The following is a 16,774-nucleotide window of genomic DNA, read 5'->3' as shown; positions in this document are numbered from 1 at the left end:
TGATACGTGCAATCTTACGCGCGACCGCACGCGTGCGGTGCGGCTTGCGGCGATGGGCGGCTCGAGCGTAAATCGGCCCTTAATGGCGAACTGCACTTCCGCCGCAGGTCGGCCCGGCATTGAACCATCTCCGGGATCGGCCCACGTATGGGGAGTTTTGTGCTTACCACGCCAACAACGACACGAAAATTTCCTTGGACGGTAGATGTATACAGATTCGCTGTAAAAACTGAACAATCAGAAGGTGTTTACTTCGTCGTCAATCTGAAGGTTTTCGCCTAGGCGGCGAGTGGAATGGAGTCAGCAGCGCGTGTCACACCCGCCACTCGTACCGCAGGCCTGGCGACAGCGCCCGGTGTTGAAACTGCGACGGCACTGCGGGCTGCAACTCTACGAACGGCGTGGGTGGCCTCGCCGATGATGGCTTCAGGAGCCGGCGACGCTGCACAGGAGCCTCAGCGAGGAGTTGCGACGACTGCATCGCCGACCCAGCCTTGGTGTAAGGCGCACTCTTCCTCGATCCACGGTCAGTCGGTAAGAATTTGGGCTCGCTGTTAAAAAAAGAAGAGAAAAAAATTGGCCGACGATTACGCTTCTTGGTAATGCCATCTTTTAGCGCAGCTGCTTCCTTATTTTCAACAACAGGCAACCACATACAGAACACGCAGTGCCGAACGGAGGCGGTTCCGCGTTTCAGATTGGGCAGCGCACACCGCGATCCGCCGCTATCGAGCCGGCACTCCGGCGACGCGCCATCTTATAGTGGGTCACCGCCGCGGAGAGGGGGGCGGAATTAGCAATGATTATTGAATGTTTCTTCTGAAGTGGGATGAGGAAACTGGTGGAGAACAGGGGTGTTAAGTAGAGGTCACAAACTCATTCGTTCACAGGCAGGTAGGTCTCAATGTTGCCGCACAAGGTTGAGGTACGAAGTAGAAGTAAGGGGACGAAACGCTATAACTGTATTTCGAGTCACCACAACGGCACTGCGCCAGGAAAGGGGAAGTATAGGGCAAGAGTACAGGCGGGAGAAGGGGACAGCCAGGCGCAAGCACTGCCTGAGGCGACAAATGCCAATGAGGAACGCACCCCGCAAACGGGGAAGCGAGAGACACGGCTGAAAGCCGTACAGTCATGCGACGCGGAGACGGAGGAATGGAGAGCCATGGATCACGCGCGACGGCGGCAAGGAGCGCCCGCCGCCGGCACCGCGGCAGTGCCGCGACAGCGGGAGAAGGGACGGCGAGGGCGGAGTGGACAGTAGCGGCGAAAGTCACCGCAACGGCGCTGCGCCGAGGAAAGGGGCAAGAGGATAGGCGAGAACACGTGATCCGTGATTGCGCTACGTCCGTCCACGTCCTGTCCTTTCTTAATATCATCTGTGTAAAACTGAGCGCAATATAACCATGAACGTGATCCGGCTTTGGAGGACAAGGGGAGAGCAAGGCTCGCGTCGTGCGCGAGAGGTGGCGCCAGGAGCGCGCGCAGCTAGAGCAGCACGGTGTACGCGGCTACGGAGCTGGTTACGGCGAGGCACAACGGCAAGGCCAACGGCGACGCGAAACGCGGGAACGGGCGCCAAAGAGGTGCGCTCTAAAATAAAGTGCTGTTCCCGCAGAAGATGTCACGCACAAAAGCGCCTTCGCAGCCTGCTCGGTGCACTTCTCGGTTGATGCCAATGATCGTGAATAAATGGAAAATCAGACATCCACCCGTTTGTAGCAATTGCTACAAAGGAAACCCATACGGGTTCCTCGAAAGAAAAGCCTCATAGTTGAAGAAAAATTCGTCCTGGTCCGGGACTCAAAAAAACTCACTGCCTCCAAACTTCACTTAGTGCAAGCATTGCCCTTTCAATTGCATAGCCCTGCCTTTCAATATCTCGCACCATGCACACTGCCATTAACACCTCCTTTGAAACATTCCGCAGGTCCGTAATCCCGTTTGTTATGTGCTTCGCGACATGTCCTTGCAGTACGTCAATCACCCCGGCCATTATCACCACTATACTCACGGACAACTTTCTGTGGCCAAGAAGGGAAAGTTACCGAGGCAAAGCGCGCACAAGTGAGAGCGCTTCTGAAAGTAGTCCCGCATTTCAATCCACGTTCATTTAGGCTGGAGAAGAGAAAACATAAACACCTTATTAGCAACAGTTAAATATGACGGAACACACCACTGAGTGTAATGGTTTATTCATATTGCGGCTTTTCCCTTCCGCGTCTGAAGAAATGCGAAACCGTCGCACGTGGAAACTGCGCCGATTCAGCGTCTGTTCCGAGCAACCAAAACCACTGTCAAACGCTGCCGGGCTACTTGGCGCGGTAACACATGTGCAGCAGCCACGTGCCTGTAGCTTTCCCTTCATAGCCACAGAAAGTTGTCCGCGGGTATAGGTGCCACTCCTCCATTGCGTCCAACATGCATTGGTTGGCTTTCGCTATCACTTCCTTAATCGGTTTCACCGGAAGCGCGCTAACCTGGAATCGCTCGCCTGCATCTACCACATTATCGCCGGATCTATTTTATGCACGTTTGAATCCCCAACAAAGGCAACTCGACGCGTGTTTTTGCTCTTCCTCGCCGCCGAAAGCTGCACCTGGGACCGCGACGCCCTCCCTCCGTCTCATCCTCGCCCTTCGCTATGCTGCCTTCCGCGGCCGGCACGTCAGCGACAGCCCCGTTCGCCGTGCTTGCATCGAAGCGTTCACCACTGCTTTGTGGGATGGCGGCCCTTCACTTCTATGTTGGCTAGCTTATCTTCTACCACTTTCCTCTGCTTCTGCACGCTCTTGAGTTGCTTGAGTTCCGACCCGCTTAGCTAGCCTATGCTTCTTCTGCTGTATAGACGGTTTGATGGCGACCACACACATCCTGCAGACACATCCTGCAGACAAAAAAATTACAGATTACAGATTACAGATTTACAGCCGTTTTCTGTAACCATACTCCCTCCGTAGACGGCCATGTATTGCCAGCAGACGGGAATTCTGTAACGTTTACCACTTCACTGTGAACTAAGTAATTATAGGTAAATGAAACTAGCGGAATGATAAACGCAGCCGATTTCAGTATGATTTTTTCCAAAATGCGTACATTAGATTGAGAACTACAGAGCATTCGCAAGAAACTGGAGACGAAAATTCTTTCTTGTCGACGCAACGTGTAGACGGACAGACATTGACCACCGCCGGAGGACAGCTATTGGCCTCGAGCTCCACCACTGGAAAAGCTGGCGCCACCGTCACCGTGACGTGCTATTAGGGATCACGTGGACATAGCGGCCGCGTCGGCTGCTTCGGGAGCGTCGGCTACTCGAAGCGGGAAATTTTCCCGCTTCGAGTGTCCCCCTTAAAACGCCTGAAAGCACTACAATAGGTAGTGGCTGCCTTTTAAGGCGCGCAACATGGTAGGCTACTGCTCGGTGCCGCAGGGCCGGACGTACGCAACGGAGCCCGGTGTCAGCCTTATTCACACGTAGCCGCAGGACAAGAAGCTGCGTGAAGCTTGGCTCGCGAAACATAAAACCGTCAAACAGTCATCGGCTACAACTCGGGTATGCAGCAAGCACAGCCTCGAGGAAAATTTCTGCTACGGCGCCGGGTCTGCGGTGTTCGGAAAACTGAGACGCTCGCCCAAGTCCGCTGCTCGACTAATGTGATGACGGTTCGGTCTATGAACCTGTCGATGCTATAGATACTGGCAAGTTTACTGGAGTTGAAAGGGAGCGGTAGGAAGCACATTAAAAAAAATCATGGCATATGGTCATGTTTATGTTATACATTAATACACTGGATTACAAAAAAGAAGCAGCGGGAAATCGCACGTTGAGCACACCGATAAACATACAGTGCGACGCAACTCGAGAAATAGTATTGAAACGTTCCAGAACTTGGAAGAAAAAAAAAAGATTGAATCGTCGCGACGGCACATCACAGTCCCCGTAGGTGTCGAAGTATATACAATGAAATTATTTTTTAATAGCTCTGGTAGCGCCCACGCAACAATGGTTGCTTGTATACGGTGATATGCTCATATTCTGCGGCCTAAAGCTTATGGCACGGTGCGAAAACATGCACGCGGCGAAAGCGAAACAGTGCGCGGACATGGAGACGCGCAGTCGGCCGCTGCGAATCTGTGCGATCGCTGCATTGAGGCTTCATTATATTACGCTCCATTTAGTTATACAAACACTATAAGAGCATATTTCACATAGTTTGCTCTCAGCGTTTACCTACCTTTCACGCAAGAAGCCTGTTCGGGAGACTCCGACGCGGCGACCGCGCGCAATGGCGTTCACTGTATGTATTCGGTAGAGATAGCGTCGGTTAACGTTTCTGTGCTTTCAGTTTGCCCAAGATTATTATTTAGACAGTAAAAAACTTCTCTCGTTTCGAAAGTACTCACAGAAATGTCCGGGAGAGCTCGCGCGTGGTGTTTTCAGTGAGCGCTGACAGCAAAGCCTACGAGAAGCGCGCCGCGTGATCCCTCATACTACGCCAGCGAGGCGCTTCCGATAGATGGCGACTCGTCGCCGCCGATATATACAGCTTCGCTGTAGAACTTATAGCTTGGGCGCGGGCATTACCAGTCGGCACGTCTGTGCCCTTCGGCGTCACTCAAAAGAGTGATATAGAACCAAGGAGGTTGAACACTAAAGTTTCTGGAATGGCAGCTGCTGCGGCCGCCTACGGGAGCGAGTGAAGCCACCGGCGGACATATTGTCAGGGGCAGAAGAGGGCAGGCCCATCACACAGGCCGCCGCGGAATACGCGCGGCACTCGAATGCGTTTTCGGTTCCCCGATGGAAAATTGCAAAGAAATATTTATCTTACATAACTATATTACTGACCATGAGCCAATTTAGCTACAGGAATATGTGATACATTTATTTTTTGTATGCGTGAAATCATTTTAATAATTTAATGCGTAAGCATTCTTTCGGTAGTATCACAGCTCCACTATACGCGAAAAGTGTAAGTAGTACTACAACAGATAACACGAGGCGTCAGTCCATGCTTTTGTTAGGCACCGTAAATATGTTTTGCGAGGACAAGCTGTTCACTACCAGTGCAAATGATTTTGACTATTGTGAGTAGGCTTGCACCGCTTCGCCGGCTCGGCAGGATAAAGTGGTGCACGAGTTTGTTGGCTCATACTGACTTGGAACTGCGCAAAGGGGGAAAGCGCTCATTGATGGAAACCATTTCCACGTGTAACTTTCGCCCTTGCATACGCTTTGTTCACAAATGAGGTACGGGTTCCACTGTGATGTTTGCGCTTGAGAGCCAACGGCATCAGTCTGTCATAAAAACGTAGGACCAGTTTCACTGCATGGAGAGATGCCAGCGTCATGACGAAACGACGAGAACAGCTGAGATGCTCCGCGTTGATCGCCCACGTTTCTAATGGCGCTCGCGTTATTCATGCGAATATGTCATGCGCCTTGCCTTCGGTCATCGTGGTACTAAGATGATTAAATTATGAAGCTTCACAAACTGGACACACGGCAGTCGATTGGGTACACGCAAGTACAGGCGTACGCACTTCGAGCAGCGCAAACGCATCCGAGTTGGTGAATCGGCAGGCATACATAATGCTGCAAACACGCAAGCGCATCGCCTGTGGCGTGTACCGGTGAAACCTTGATCGCAGCCCTTTCTCGCCGGGAAAGTGTCTTTAGAAAGCCAAATAAAGAATCTGATAAATGCAATAGAAATAACTCGCGAAGCGGGTTGATCTATGCAAGCCGCGAGACTGTTCTTGCCTACGAGTACAACGCACGGCCGTGGACGACATAACACTCAAACAAAGATCTGGCATGTATATAAGCATCGTGTACATTACGTATACATTAGTGGCGAGACAAAGAATTGTGGTTTTTGTGCTAGTACTCGACACTAAAGGGAATTTGTCCACCAAACTAACCTCAAAGGCCTTTTTTTTTTTTAACTGGAAGCAGGCAGCCAACCCGAAGCCACAAAACAAGCGCGCAGTTACGCGCCTCAAAAGCATAAAAAACACCTGCTTCTGCCAGTTTCATAGCGTTTCATCATCGCTCCTAGAACAGCACTCAATGATCAAGCCTTAAATACGGTAAGAATTCATGCGCCAACACCCAACAATTTTTAATGTCTCACCTCGCGTAATCTATGGGCGGTTTCCGAGCGAACGACCAAACTGCGAGGGCGAGCTACGTGAGAAAGAGCGAGCTGCGAGGATGCCAGGAGAAGGAGAGGCCGGGCGAGGAGGAATGTCGCTACGTTTCAGTTTTATTCAGTGAACTTATGAGAAACCAAAGCCCCTAAATATATGGCGCACGCCTGAAGCGCCATCTCTTAGTTATGATGCGCCGGAAACCGTAGGTTTCCTCCTCACCTGGTGTGACGCCACTGCGCTGTCCACTGTCGCGAGCGGCAGAGGCACGTCCGTGCATATCCCCTTCCTTACACTCCACCTCAAGCGGTTGAGGTGTCCTCTGTTGAGAGACAGTTGGCGCTTCGCTTTTTAACGCTCACGTATAATCTCATCTCGCGGATCGGACAGATTCCTCTCTTGAAATAATTCTTGCGCCGTGTCCGGAACCAAAATATTTCATCACGTCGGCCACGTCTGCTTGGGCGCCCGACTGTAAATGTGTTGCACCTTTAGTGCGTGATTGATACATAGGCTCGTGTCTGAGCTCTTTTAACGCGACAGCGTCAAGGGCCCCGTGTCAGCGTCCTTTAGCGAAAAATCATTCTGAACTGCGCAGGTCTTTCGTGTAACGGAAAGAAGTTACTGAACCAACTGAATTTCGCAAAGTAAAATAGTAAGTAAAGTATTATTAAATAAAGTAAGTAAAGTATAATTAGAATAATTAAGTCGTGCCTCATTCCTTATTTTCCTTTCTTTAATATAAGTACAGCTGTGAACTCACCTATCACAGCATTCGAAGCCCCCAAGTACTCTAGAGCGCGCAAAATTTTCTTTCTTCTATTTTGCCTATATTACTCTTTACAATCACACACACACTTCTTCTCTCTTTCTAATGTGACCATGTGCAGATGATCAAATATGGTATACCGCAAAATCACTGGGCCTTTAACGTGACCCTTCAAATATGACTGACATTAAATAGATGTGGAAATAGACGTCTAAAAAGCAGCATAGCTGGCTTACCATCATCAGAGCCTATGTGCAGTCATGCGACGATTGAGGCGAAGAGGGTGAATCATGGCCTTGCTGGTCCGCAGGCGGAACCGAGGAAACAGCAACAACAACCGAGGGAGCCGGACTTGGACGCAGACTGCCCCGAAATCGTCGATAAGTGCCAAGCTCGCTACATGCCGTTTGGCGAGGATACGTTCCAAGTACGCTCGCCGCTAATCTCGGCGACTGTCGGCGGCGTCTGTTTCCTTTATTCAAAGATCCTACGGCTGCCTCTACGAGAGAGGGACTACTGCTACCTGCGGCCGGCCGCCTTCGCCGGGCTGAGCGTGGCCGTCTGCAAAGAAATGGCCATTTCACGAGACGCCAACGGGAACCGTATTGTGCGCCGGCGCACAATACGGGAACCGCCCGACGGGGGCCCCTCTACCCGCGTGGTGCCCTGCACCTGGTGGGAGTTCACCGAGCACGGCAACACCATCCTCAGCGAGCGGTGTGCAGTCGCATGTGGACGACGGACATCGCCCACTTCGTCGCGTACCCCTTGACCACATCTTGTCGTTGCCGCTGGCCGGAGCGGCCGCCGATCGCGTCGGCCGCAAAGCAGTCGCCGTCGTGTCCCTCTCTGGGCTACTGCTGACCACCTTGGGCAGCTCGCTCGCGCTGAACTTCCAGACGTACGTCGTGATGGACGCCGAGGCTATGGCGTCGTCTTCCACCCTCGTCATGGTGTACATCACAATATACGAAGTCACGGCCAAATTGATCAGGTTGCTCTACTGTACCATCGCGCCGGCGGTTTCGGCCACCCTGGTACCGATGTTCTCCGTCCTCGTAGACGTGTGAAGGCTTGCATTGCACTTGCGGGTGGCGGCACTGGCCACGCTGCTCCTGGCCGCCTTCAGCACGGTGAAAGAGACACGCCTGGCTCGTGGCAAAGAACCACGAGGCCGAGCAGGTCGCCCTACGAGCGGCGAGGATCAACGGCGTGGCGGCAATCGAGTGCCGAGCCCACCTCGGGAGGGAACTGCAGCAACTTGCGCGAGTCGAGACGGTAGAAGTCGCGAGCCGAACGCGGTCGGCATCGCTGAGGCGCAGGTGGCTCCAGCTAGCCTTCATTTAGCTCGCCATCAACAACATCAAATAGAGCAGTTTTATGAAGATGAGGAATTAGCGATGCGAAAAGTGCAAACTCAGTATACTGTAGTCACGGGCAACTTCAATGCAAAAGTGGGCAAAAAGCAGGCTGGTGAACAAGCAATTGGCAACTACGGCGTGGTTTCTAGGAACACTCGAGGACAGATGTTCGTAGAATTCGCGGAAAGGAATAAGCTGCGAATAATGAACACCTTCTTCATTAAGCGTTGGAACAAAAAGTCAAATTAGTCATGAAGAAACAGGCCAACCTAGACGCAGTTAGGGTAAAAGCAGACCATTCAGGTTGGCACTTGCAAGCAAATATGCAGCCTTAGAACACAGAGATGAAGATGACATGGACGCAATGAATGAAACCGCAACTAGGCTGGCTTTGGAAGCAGCAATTGAAGAGGGAGGTAAGGCACTAAGGCAACCAGTAGGTAAGCTCCCCCAAGAGGGACCTAATAAAGAAACGACGAAGAATGAAAGTGTCCAACTCAAGAGATCAGATAAAATTCGCGGAACTGTCAAAACTAATCAATAAAGCGAAAATAAGTGATATTCGAAATTATAATGCGAGAAAGACAGGAAGCAATATAAAATGGACGCAGCCTGAAATCAGTGAGAAGGAAACTTGGCATATAGGACAAACCAATATGAATGCACTGAAACATAAGCAAGATAATATCATCAGCAATCTAATATATAGTAAAAGCAGCGGAAGAATTATATACTGACCTGTACAATACTCAAAGCAGCCACTATACCTCCATTCGAAGTAGTAATGAAAAAGTTACAGAGGATCCTTCTATAACTAGCGATGAAGTTAGAAGGGCCTTGCAAGACATGAAACGGGGAAAAGCGGCAGGAGAAGTTGGACTACCAGTCGATTTAATCAAAGATGCTAGAGACATAATGCTTGAAAACCTAGCGCCCCCTTATACGAACTGTCTATCGACTTCAAGTGTCCCAGAGAACTGGAAGAATGCCAACATTATACTAATCCACACAATTCACAATCCACAAAGAAGCCTCCAAGAATTGAAAAATTATAGGCTCATTAGCTTACTTCCAATATTATATAAAATATTCACACACCAAGATAATCTCCAAAAGAATAAGGGCAAAATTGGACTTTAGTCAACCATGGAAACAGGAAGGTTTCAGGAAGGGATACTCTACAATGGATCACATGCATGTCATCAATCAGGTAATCGAGAAATCCGCAGAGTAAAATCAACCTCCCTATGTGGCTTTCATAGATAACAAAAAGGCATTTGATTCAGTCGAGATACCAGCAGTCATAGAGGCATTACGCAATCAAGGAGTACAGGACGTTTACGTAAATATCTTGGAAAGTATCTACAGAGATTCCACAGCTACCTTAATTACCCACAAGTAGGAAGATAAGTATAAAAAAAAGGGGGGTCAGACAAGGAGACACAATCTCTCCTATGCTATGCACTGCATGCTTGGAAGAAGTATTCAAGCTATTAAACTGGGGAAGGCTTATAGAGCAAGGATCGACGGCGAATAACTCAGCAACCTTCGATTTGCAGATGACCTTGTCCTGTTCAGCAACACTGGAGACGAGTTACAACAAATGATTGAGGACCTTAACAGAGAGAATGTAAGGGTTGAAGATTAATAAGCAGAAGACAATGTTTAATAGCCTGGCAAGGGAACAAGAGTTCAGGATCGCCAGTCAGCCTCTAGAGTCTGTGAAGAAGTACGTTTACCTAGGTCAATTACTCACGGGGGCCCTGATCATGAGAAGGAGATTTACAGAAGAAGAAAAATGGGTTGCAGTGCATTCGGCAGACATTGTAAGACCCTGACTGAAAGCTTACATTATCATTAAAAAGAAAGGTGTACAATCAATGTATTTTACCGGTACTGACATATGAGGCAGAAACTTCGAGACTGACAAAGAAGCTCGAAAACAAGGACCACGCTAAGAGTGATTGAACGAAGAATGTTAGGTATAACGTTAAGGAGACAGGAAGAGAGCGGTATGGACCAGAGAGCTAACAGTGATAGCAGATATTCTAATTGACATTAAGTGAAAGGAATGGAGCTGAAATGATGATGATCATGATGATGACGACGACGACGACGACGACGACGACGACGACCAACTGGCCGGATAGACGCTTCAGCGGAGCACGCGGCGTCTCTCTCGACCCTGAAGTGCTCGTCGTCGCCTACCTTTGTTTTGTGCAATCTACCAATAAAACCAGTTGGAAGTCAGCGCTCTGTTCCTTCTTCTGGCCGGCTCGGCCGGTTCCCTTCCATGTTGCGCTGTACCAGTTTTAGAATGCAGTACCAACTCGCCCAATCCTCAACGCTAGCGCCTACCTCGGCACACGCCTTGCTTTCCTGTTCGTGTGGCCTTTCCTGCAAGGCGGTCGCATATAGTCAAGGCAGCCGTGGCCACGTTCGCCCTCGTCACCGGCGTCTTCAGGGCCCTTCTGGTCGCCGCAATCACCGATGATCAGTACTTGTGTCCATGCGGCTATCGCTCAGCGTTCCAGTCACACTGATGTTTTACCTCGCGGCCAACCTCTACGCACGGCTGTCAGCGCGGGCTACGCCTTCGCCCTGCTCGGTGATAGCGCGGGGAACACACACTACTGACTCCTCTTCGGGCGAACCGAGGACTCCACGAGGCTGGCGATCGAGACGATGCTTCCGGCGCTGGCCTCTGTCGCTCTCGTCCACCTATACGTTCGGGCGATGGCTCCTACAGAGAGCGCCGTTTCTGGCTGATGCTCATCTGTATAAGACGCCCCGATCAGCTTGACATGCGCAAGTAACAGACATACAAATAAACGCAGGGGTAGGCATTGATATTTTACCCGCCAGGAAAGAGGTGACACAGACTGAACCGGACGAATCGATTTACAAACGTCGCACGTGTACGGCGTACATGCAAGTATACGTACACATGCGCGATACATGCACAAATGTTGACTAACGCATACAATGACTGGTGACAAATTTAGGTGGGAAGAAATCACTTTCAAAACTTTCAATAATTTTAGGGGAGGTCTTCTTTGGCGTACTATTAAATCCGGCAATGCGCACCGACAGTTATGGCAAGTATAGAGCGAAAGAGTTGCGGGTTTTTAACGGCCGACATAAGGGTTCTGTGTTGAGTATTTCAATTTCCGGAGACCATAAAAGGGAGGGAAAGGGGTGGGGGGCTCTGCCATGCGTGAAACGCCGGTACGCACGCGATTGATTGACATATAAGCTGGCGCCACGAACACTGGACGGTCTCCTATTCAGCGTAGGCAGGCAACCACTGTCGGAAGGCGTTGTTCTCAGCCCGTGGTCACATCCCACAAATGCAAATTAGATTCCACAAAAGCAAATTAGCAAACAACAATAACTTTACAGAAATTTCTACATGCATACTACCGGACCCCAATACGCCGACGACGACTTAGCGAGAAGCTTTTACGCCGCTATTTCGCACCGAAATAGTCCATGTTGTGCAACTTAAGTCGTTCTACCAGCGCTAACGGACTTTGGGACTTTGCATAGCTGAGCGCTGGACCTTCTTTTCGTGGACTTTGTTACTTTGAACTTTGTCTCTTTGTTATTTTGTTACTTTTATTTAATAAGCACCCTGTTGTGTTTCGCTCTCTTTTACGTTTGTAGCATCGGGACGAGGCTTTTTAAGAGGGAGGTGTTGACACGCGTGTTTGTTTATCTTTATCGGGTGACCACGTTTCACCGCCTAACAAATGTTATCGCACAGCGCAGGACGCGCCTGCATGTATCGGAAGTTTCTCGAAAGTTTCTCTTTCACTCCCATTCCCCTCCCCACGTGTAGGGTAGCAAACTGGACTCAGTCTGGTTAACCTCCCTGCCTTTCCGTCTTCCCTTCTCTCTCTCTCTCTTCTCGAAAGTTATCGATGATTCTATCTGCTGTCTGTTTCACCGAACCTTGTGTAATCTGATTTCATCGCGCGACGCGAATGGTGTAGAACTTTCTGGAAGACACGCGGGCACCAGCGATTACTCTGCAACCTTCGATGACTGAAGTATAAAAGCCGACGCGCTTGACCCGCTGATCAGATTTTCGACGATCACCAACTTTGCTCGCCGCTGTCGCCATTCTTTGAGTGTAGCCTGTTTTTGAGGGTACAAGTTCGTCCAATAAAGATTTAGGTTCGCCATTTACAGTTTTGCTACTGTGTTCGTCACAATCACTACCACGTGACAATATTCAATCTCTATCAGACGCATTTTTGGCCGCACACGGTATTTCAACAATTCAGCATTGCCACGCGTCATAGCACTATAGAATAATCTTCCTAATGATATTGCGTCGATAAGTGATCCTGTTGAATGTTCCAAACAATGGTAACTTCAGATGTCGTTTTAATTTTGGTTAACGATGCGTATTTCCGCTTTGTTCTGCGCTCGTGTATACATTGTTCTTTTTTCTTTCAGTGTAGAAGTTATCTCAGCTTTTTTTTTTTTTTGCACTTCGAGTATTTTTATGTGGTGTTCGCTCCTTTCAAAGGGAGAAGGGGGGGGGAGAGACCCTCATTGTTATTTTCTTACTCCCCTATTAAATGCTCCTTTATCGCCTGTAGGGTAATATGAATAAATACGATAAATATCACCCTTATTGTAGGCAGTATAGCCATTTTAGCGATTTTATCGCTAGATTTAGCGACTTTCGTGTCTATTTAGCAACAAATTTTTGTGTTAAGCGACCGGCGAAATTTTTTAGCGACCTGACAAAACAATTTGCGGCATTTAACCGACTTGTACCATTTCGTGCCGTACCGATAGCCAGATTTTTTTCGGTTCACGTTCGGTTCGAGTTCTGGCACCTTCTAAGAATATCGGTTCTGGTTCTGGTATGGTTTTCAGTTCGGGTTAGGGACCGGTTTAACATCTTGGTTAGAACACTCTTCGAGGAGTTGAGCACAGCGTCAAACCTTGCTTTTGCAGTTTTGATCAAATACTGTCAAAAATATTTCGCAGTTTCGGGCAAAACTGCCAAATTTTTTAACAACAAATTAACACTTCGTGGCTGTTGTTGTTGTTCTTTTTCTCGCGACGCAAGCTGCTGCGGGCTTTGTCACGGCGTCACGCGTCACTGTCGGCGTCATTGGTTCCATCCCGCAGTCAACAATGGACGTCGCGTTTCCGTAACAACGACGCTGACCTGAGTGCGTAGTCCGGTCGGCCCCGTCTCGAACTCCAGTTGGACGGGAAGGCCGTCGGCACGGGTTTCACGGTTCGGGGCCGCGGAGGCTTGGGCGGTGCAAGTGCTGTCCTAGCGGCCGGTACAGCAGCGTTTCTGGTTGAGCCGGAAGAAGTTTGCTCGGGAGTCTCTGGCTCCAGGTCGCCAGAGAGGCGAACGTAAAAGCCGGTCACGTCCGCATCCTGTTCTTGAACGGCCATGACACCTACGACGCGGCCAATACAGAGATAGCCGAGGCTTTGACTGGTGGTTACCACCGTTTTCTCTCCCAGAATAGCAGACATATCTGGGGGGGGGGGGGGGGCGGTATTCTGTAAGAGTCCACTTAGTGGACTGTCCATTTCGGCCGCTGCTGCTTGGCTAGGGCCACTCGTCTCCTCCTCACTCGTACAGCTGCATCCAATCAGCAGTGGCCGAAATGGGTGGACTCTTACAGAATACCCCCCCCCCCCCCCCACTCTGGTTAATTTCCTCGCATTTCCGCTTAGGACGCTTTTTTAAGTATTCAAGGACTCTAGAGCTACTGTGGTTCGAACAATAGAGTCGAACGGGATGCAATGTGTGTGTGCGCGCAAGGCCTTACTGCCATGCTCGTGAGCAATTTCTCTAAATAAAGGGGCCCAGCTGAACCACTATTTATCGAAGTGGAGAAATGCATTCCAAGTTAAATTAGGCTATTTCAGATATAGTTTGCCGCAAAAACTACCTCAATACGTTCAGCAAAAGCGGAGTTATTGGGAATCAAACCGAGCATGCCCACAGCGCTCCGCTTACCGAACGTCACCGTGGCACGCACTTCAAATTTTATTTTGAATGTTCACGCAGACGCCACTATTTCCGATTTTGGCGCCTACGACGCACCAAACGTGCCAAACCAACACCACCTAGACAAGAGAAGGCCTGAGCGCTCGGCGAGTGACGTCACGGAGAGGAGGCCGGCGGCGTGCTCGGGGATACGGGTTGAACGAAGGGATCGGGCACTTACGTGCAACATTATCCAGAGCGCAGTTATAGTTTTTTTTTTTTTTAGGCATAGTTGAACAGATGGCACGCAGAGCACAGAGGGTGTTCCAAGACTATTTTATTTATGCGAAAGTATTTACGCGCTGCTTTATTAAAAAGCCCGTCCATGAAAAAGGAAATGGTTCAACCTTAGGATTGAGAACGAATTTCGGGTACACCATGACAGGGAGCATCGCTTATATTGAAAAGTCACAGTGCTGCCTTCTTCTTCAGAGTAGCTTCGACCCTCAAAGGCGGGTCGATTGCGCCCCAACGACTCTGGACGGTCCGATTGGACGAAGGTAGGTTGGACAGCAGTTTTGCCTCCGCTAGGGATCTAGGGAGGACAGAGGCTTTTGAAGCAGCAGTTTGTCGGCTGCTAGGAGTGTGATTGGTGCTTGGAGCTTTGTGCTCGTATGCTGTGTGGTGGTAGCTTCGTGCTCCTTTTTGCAGTCATGCTAGGCTGTTGAAATGTATCTCTGGTTTTAATGTAAATACTGTAAATAAATCCTGTACTCCTAGTTCTCCATGAGAGCAAGTTCCTCCCTACAACCACGTCCCAAGCGTGGGTGAGTTGGACGACGGCATGGACTAGCTACCATGTAGTTCATGTCAGACCAAACCTAATAACTGGATGCCAGCGGTGAGATCGTCCTACAACTCTAATACTGGACATAGCGGCCGCGTCGGCTGCTTCGGAAGCGCCGAAGCGAGCTTTTGAAAACGAAAGTTTTATGTCCCACCTGCGCCGCGGTTCTGATTAAGTGGCGAGGCTTTACCGCTCTGGGTGTCTGCTTGAGAACATTTGAAAGTACTATAATAGGTGGTGGCTGTCTTCGGAGGCATGCAGTACGGTAGGCTACTGCTCGGTGCCGCAGTGCCGGACGTACGCAACGGATCCGGTGTCAGCCTTATTCACACGTAGCCGCAGGGCAAGGAGCTGCGTGAAGCTCGGCTGGCGAAACTTAGAATCGGCAGACCGTCATCAGCTACAACTCGGGTATGCAGCAAGCACAGACGCGAGGCAGATTTCTGCTATGGCGCCGGGACTGCGCGATGTTCGGTGAGTAGCAGAAAACGCACACTGAGACGCGCGCCCGCTGCCCGGCTAATGTCATGACGGTTTGGTCTAAGAACTTTTTGATGCTAGATACGGGCAAGTTGACTGGAAAGTAAAGGGAGCGGTAAGACGCACATTAAATAAAAAGGCAGGGCACATGTCCATGTTTGTGTTATGAATTAATGTACTGGATTACGAAAAAGAAGCAGAGGGAAATCGCAGGCTGAGAAGCCCGATAAACATACATCGCGACGCAACTTGTGAAATAACTCTGAAATGTCCAAGAAATTAGAAGACAACAAAAGATTGAATCGTCGCGACGGCACATCAGAGTCGCTGTTGGCGTCGAAGTCTCTATAACGAAATTATTTTTCAACAGTTCTGATAGCGTCCGCGCAACAATGATTGCTAGTGTGCTGTCAAATGCTCATATGCTGCGGCCTAAAGCTCACGGCATGGTGTGAAAATGCGCTCACAGCGAAAGCAGAACATTGTGCGCGGACATGCATGCAGACGCGCAGTCGGTCGCTGGGAACCCGCGCGATCGCTGCATTGAGGCTTCATTCTGCTATGCTCCATTTGGTTATACAGATAGCCCACTATAAGAACATATTTCACATAGTTTACTCTCAGCGTATGCTACACCTTTCAGGCATGAAGCCGGTTCGCGAGACTTCATCGTGGCGACCGCGCGCAGTGGCGTTCACTGTACGTATTCGGTAAAGAGATAGCGTCTGTAAACGATTCTGTGCTTTCAGTTTGCCCAAGATTGTTACATCGACAGTCAAAAACTTCCCTCGTTTTGAGAGTACTTACATAAATGTCCAGGAGGGCTGCCGCGTGATCCCTCGTACTACGCAAGGGAGGCGCTTCCGACAGATGGCGACTCCGTAACTCCTCGCCCCCACTAGCCTTGAAATAAAGGGCGTTAGCCCTTAAACGTCGGCAAGAGTGAGTACCGCTCGTTAAACAAGAGAGAGATTTAGAATTGTGGCCCCAAGCGCTTTAGGGCCCCAAGAAGATACCGGGCCACAATTGAGCATGCGCAGAACGCAAGGCAGCCCTGCGTTTTTACGTTAGGGTCAACCTAAAGACCCTAAAGTCGAAAAATAGCGTGGGTTCCCAAGCCGCCTTTCGCGCGGGCAACAAGCAGTTGCGTAAGAGCCAAGAGAGACATACGAGCCGCAGTCATCCAG

At 49.9% G+C, this 16,774-nt stretch overlaps 1 protein-coding gene across 4 annotated transcripts in view; it reads right to left on the bottom strand.

The window, feature by feature from the left end:
* LOC135907037 (uncharacterized) overlaps positions 1 to 16,774 on the bottom strand; it is a 101,940-nt gene that overhangs the window by 77,361 nt on the left and 7,805 nt on the right. For 3 of the 4 annotated variants that reach the window (XR_010565869.1, XR_011511287.1, XR_010565870.1), the window contains exons 2-3: positions 13,478 to 13,721; positions 253 to 551 (exon numbers count right to left, since the gene is read on the bottom strand). Coding sequence is in view for 1 of the 4 variants with exons in the window: in XM_065438712.1 (XP_065294784.1) it covers positions 314 to 551; positions 13,478 to 13,721 (482 nt within the window). In the remaining 3 variants the exon portion in view is untranslated. Of the gene's footprint in view, positions 1 to 230; positions 552 to 13,477; positions 13,722 to 16,774 lie in introns of those variants that run through there. The other variant, XM_065438712.1, reaches the window with a different exon arrangement.

Source organism: Dermacentor albipictus, chromosome 1 (assembly GCF_038994185.2).
Source record: "Dermacentor albipictus isolate Rhodes 1998 colony chromosome 1, USDA_Dalb.pri_finalv2, whole genome shotgun sequence".
In the NCBI taxonomy this organism is placed as follows: Eukaryota; Metazoa; Arthropoda; class Arachnida; order Ixodida; family Ixodidae; genus Dermacentor; species Dermacentor albipictus.
The sequence above is the reverse complement of the archived record's forward strand: the minus strand, read 5'-3'. Positions and strand labels throughout refer to the sequence as shown.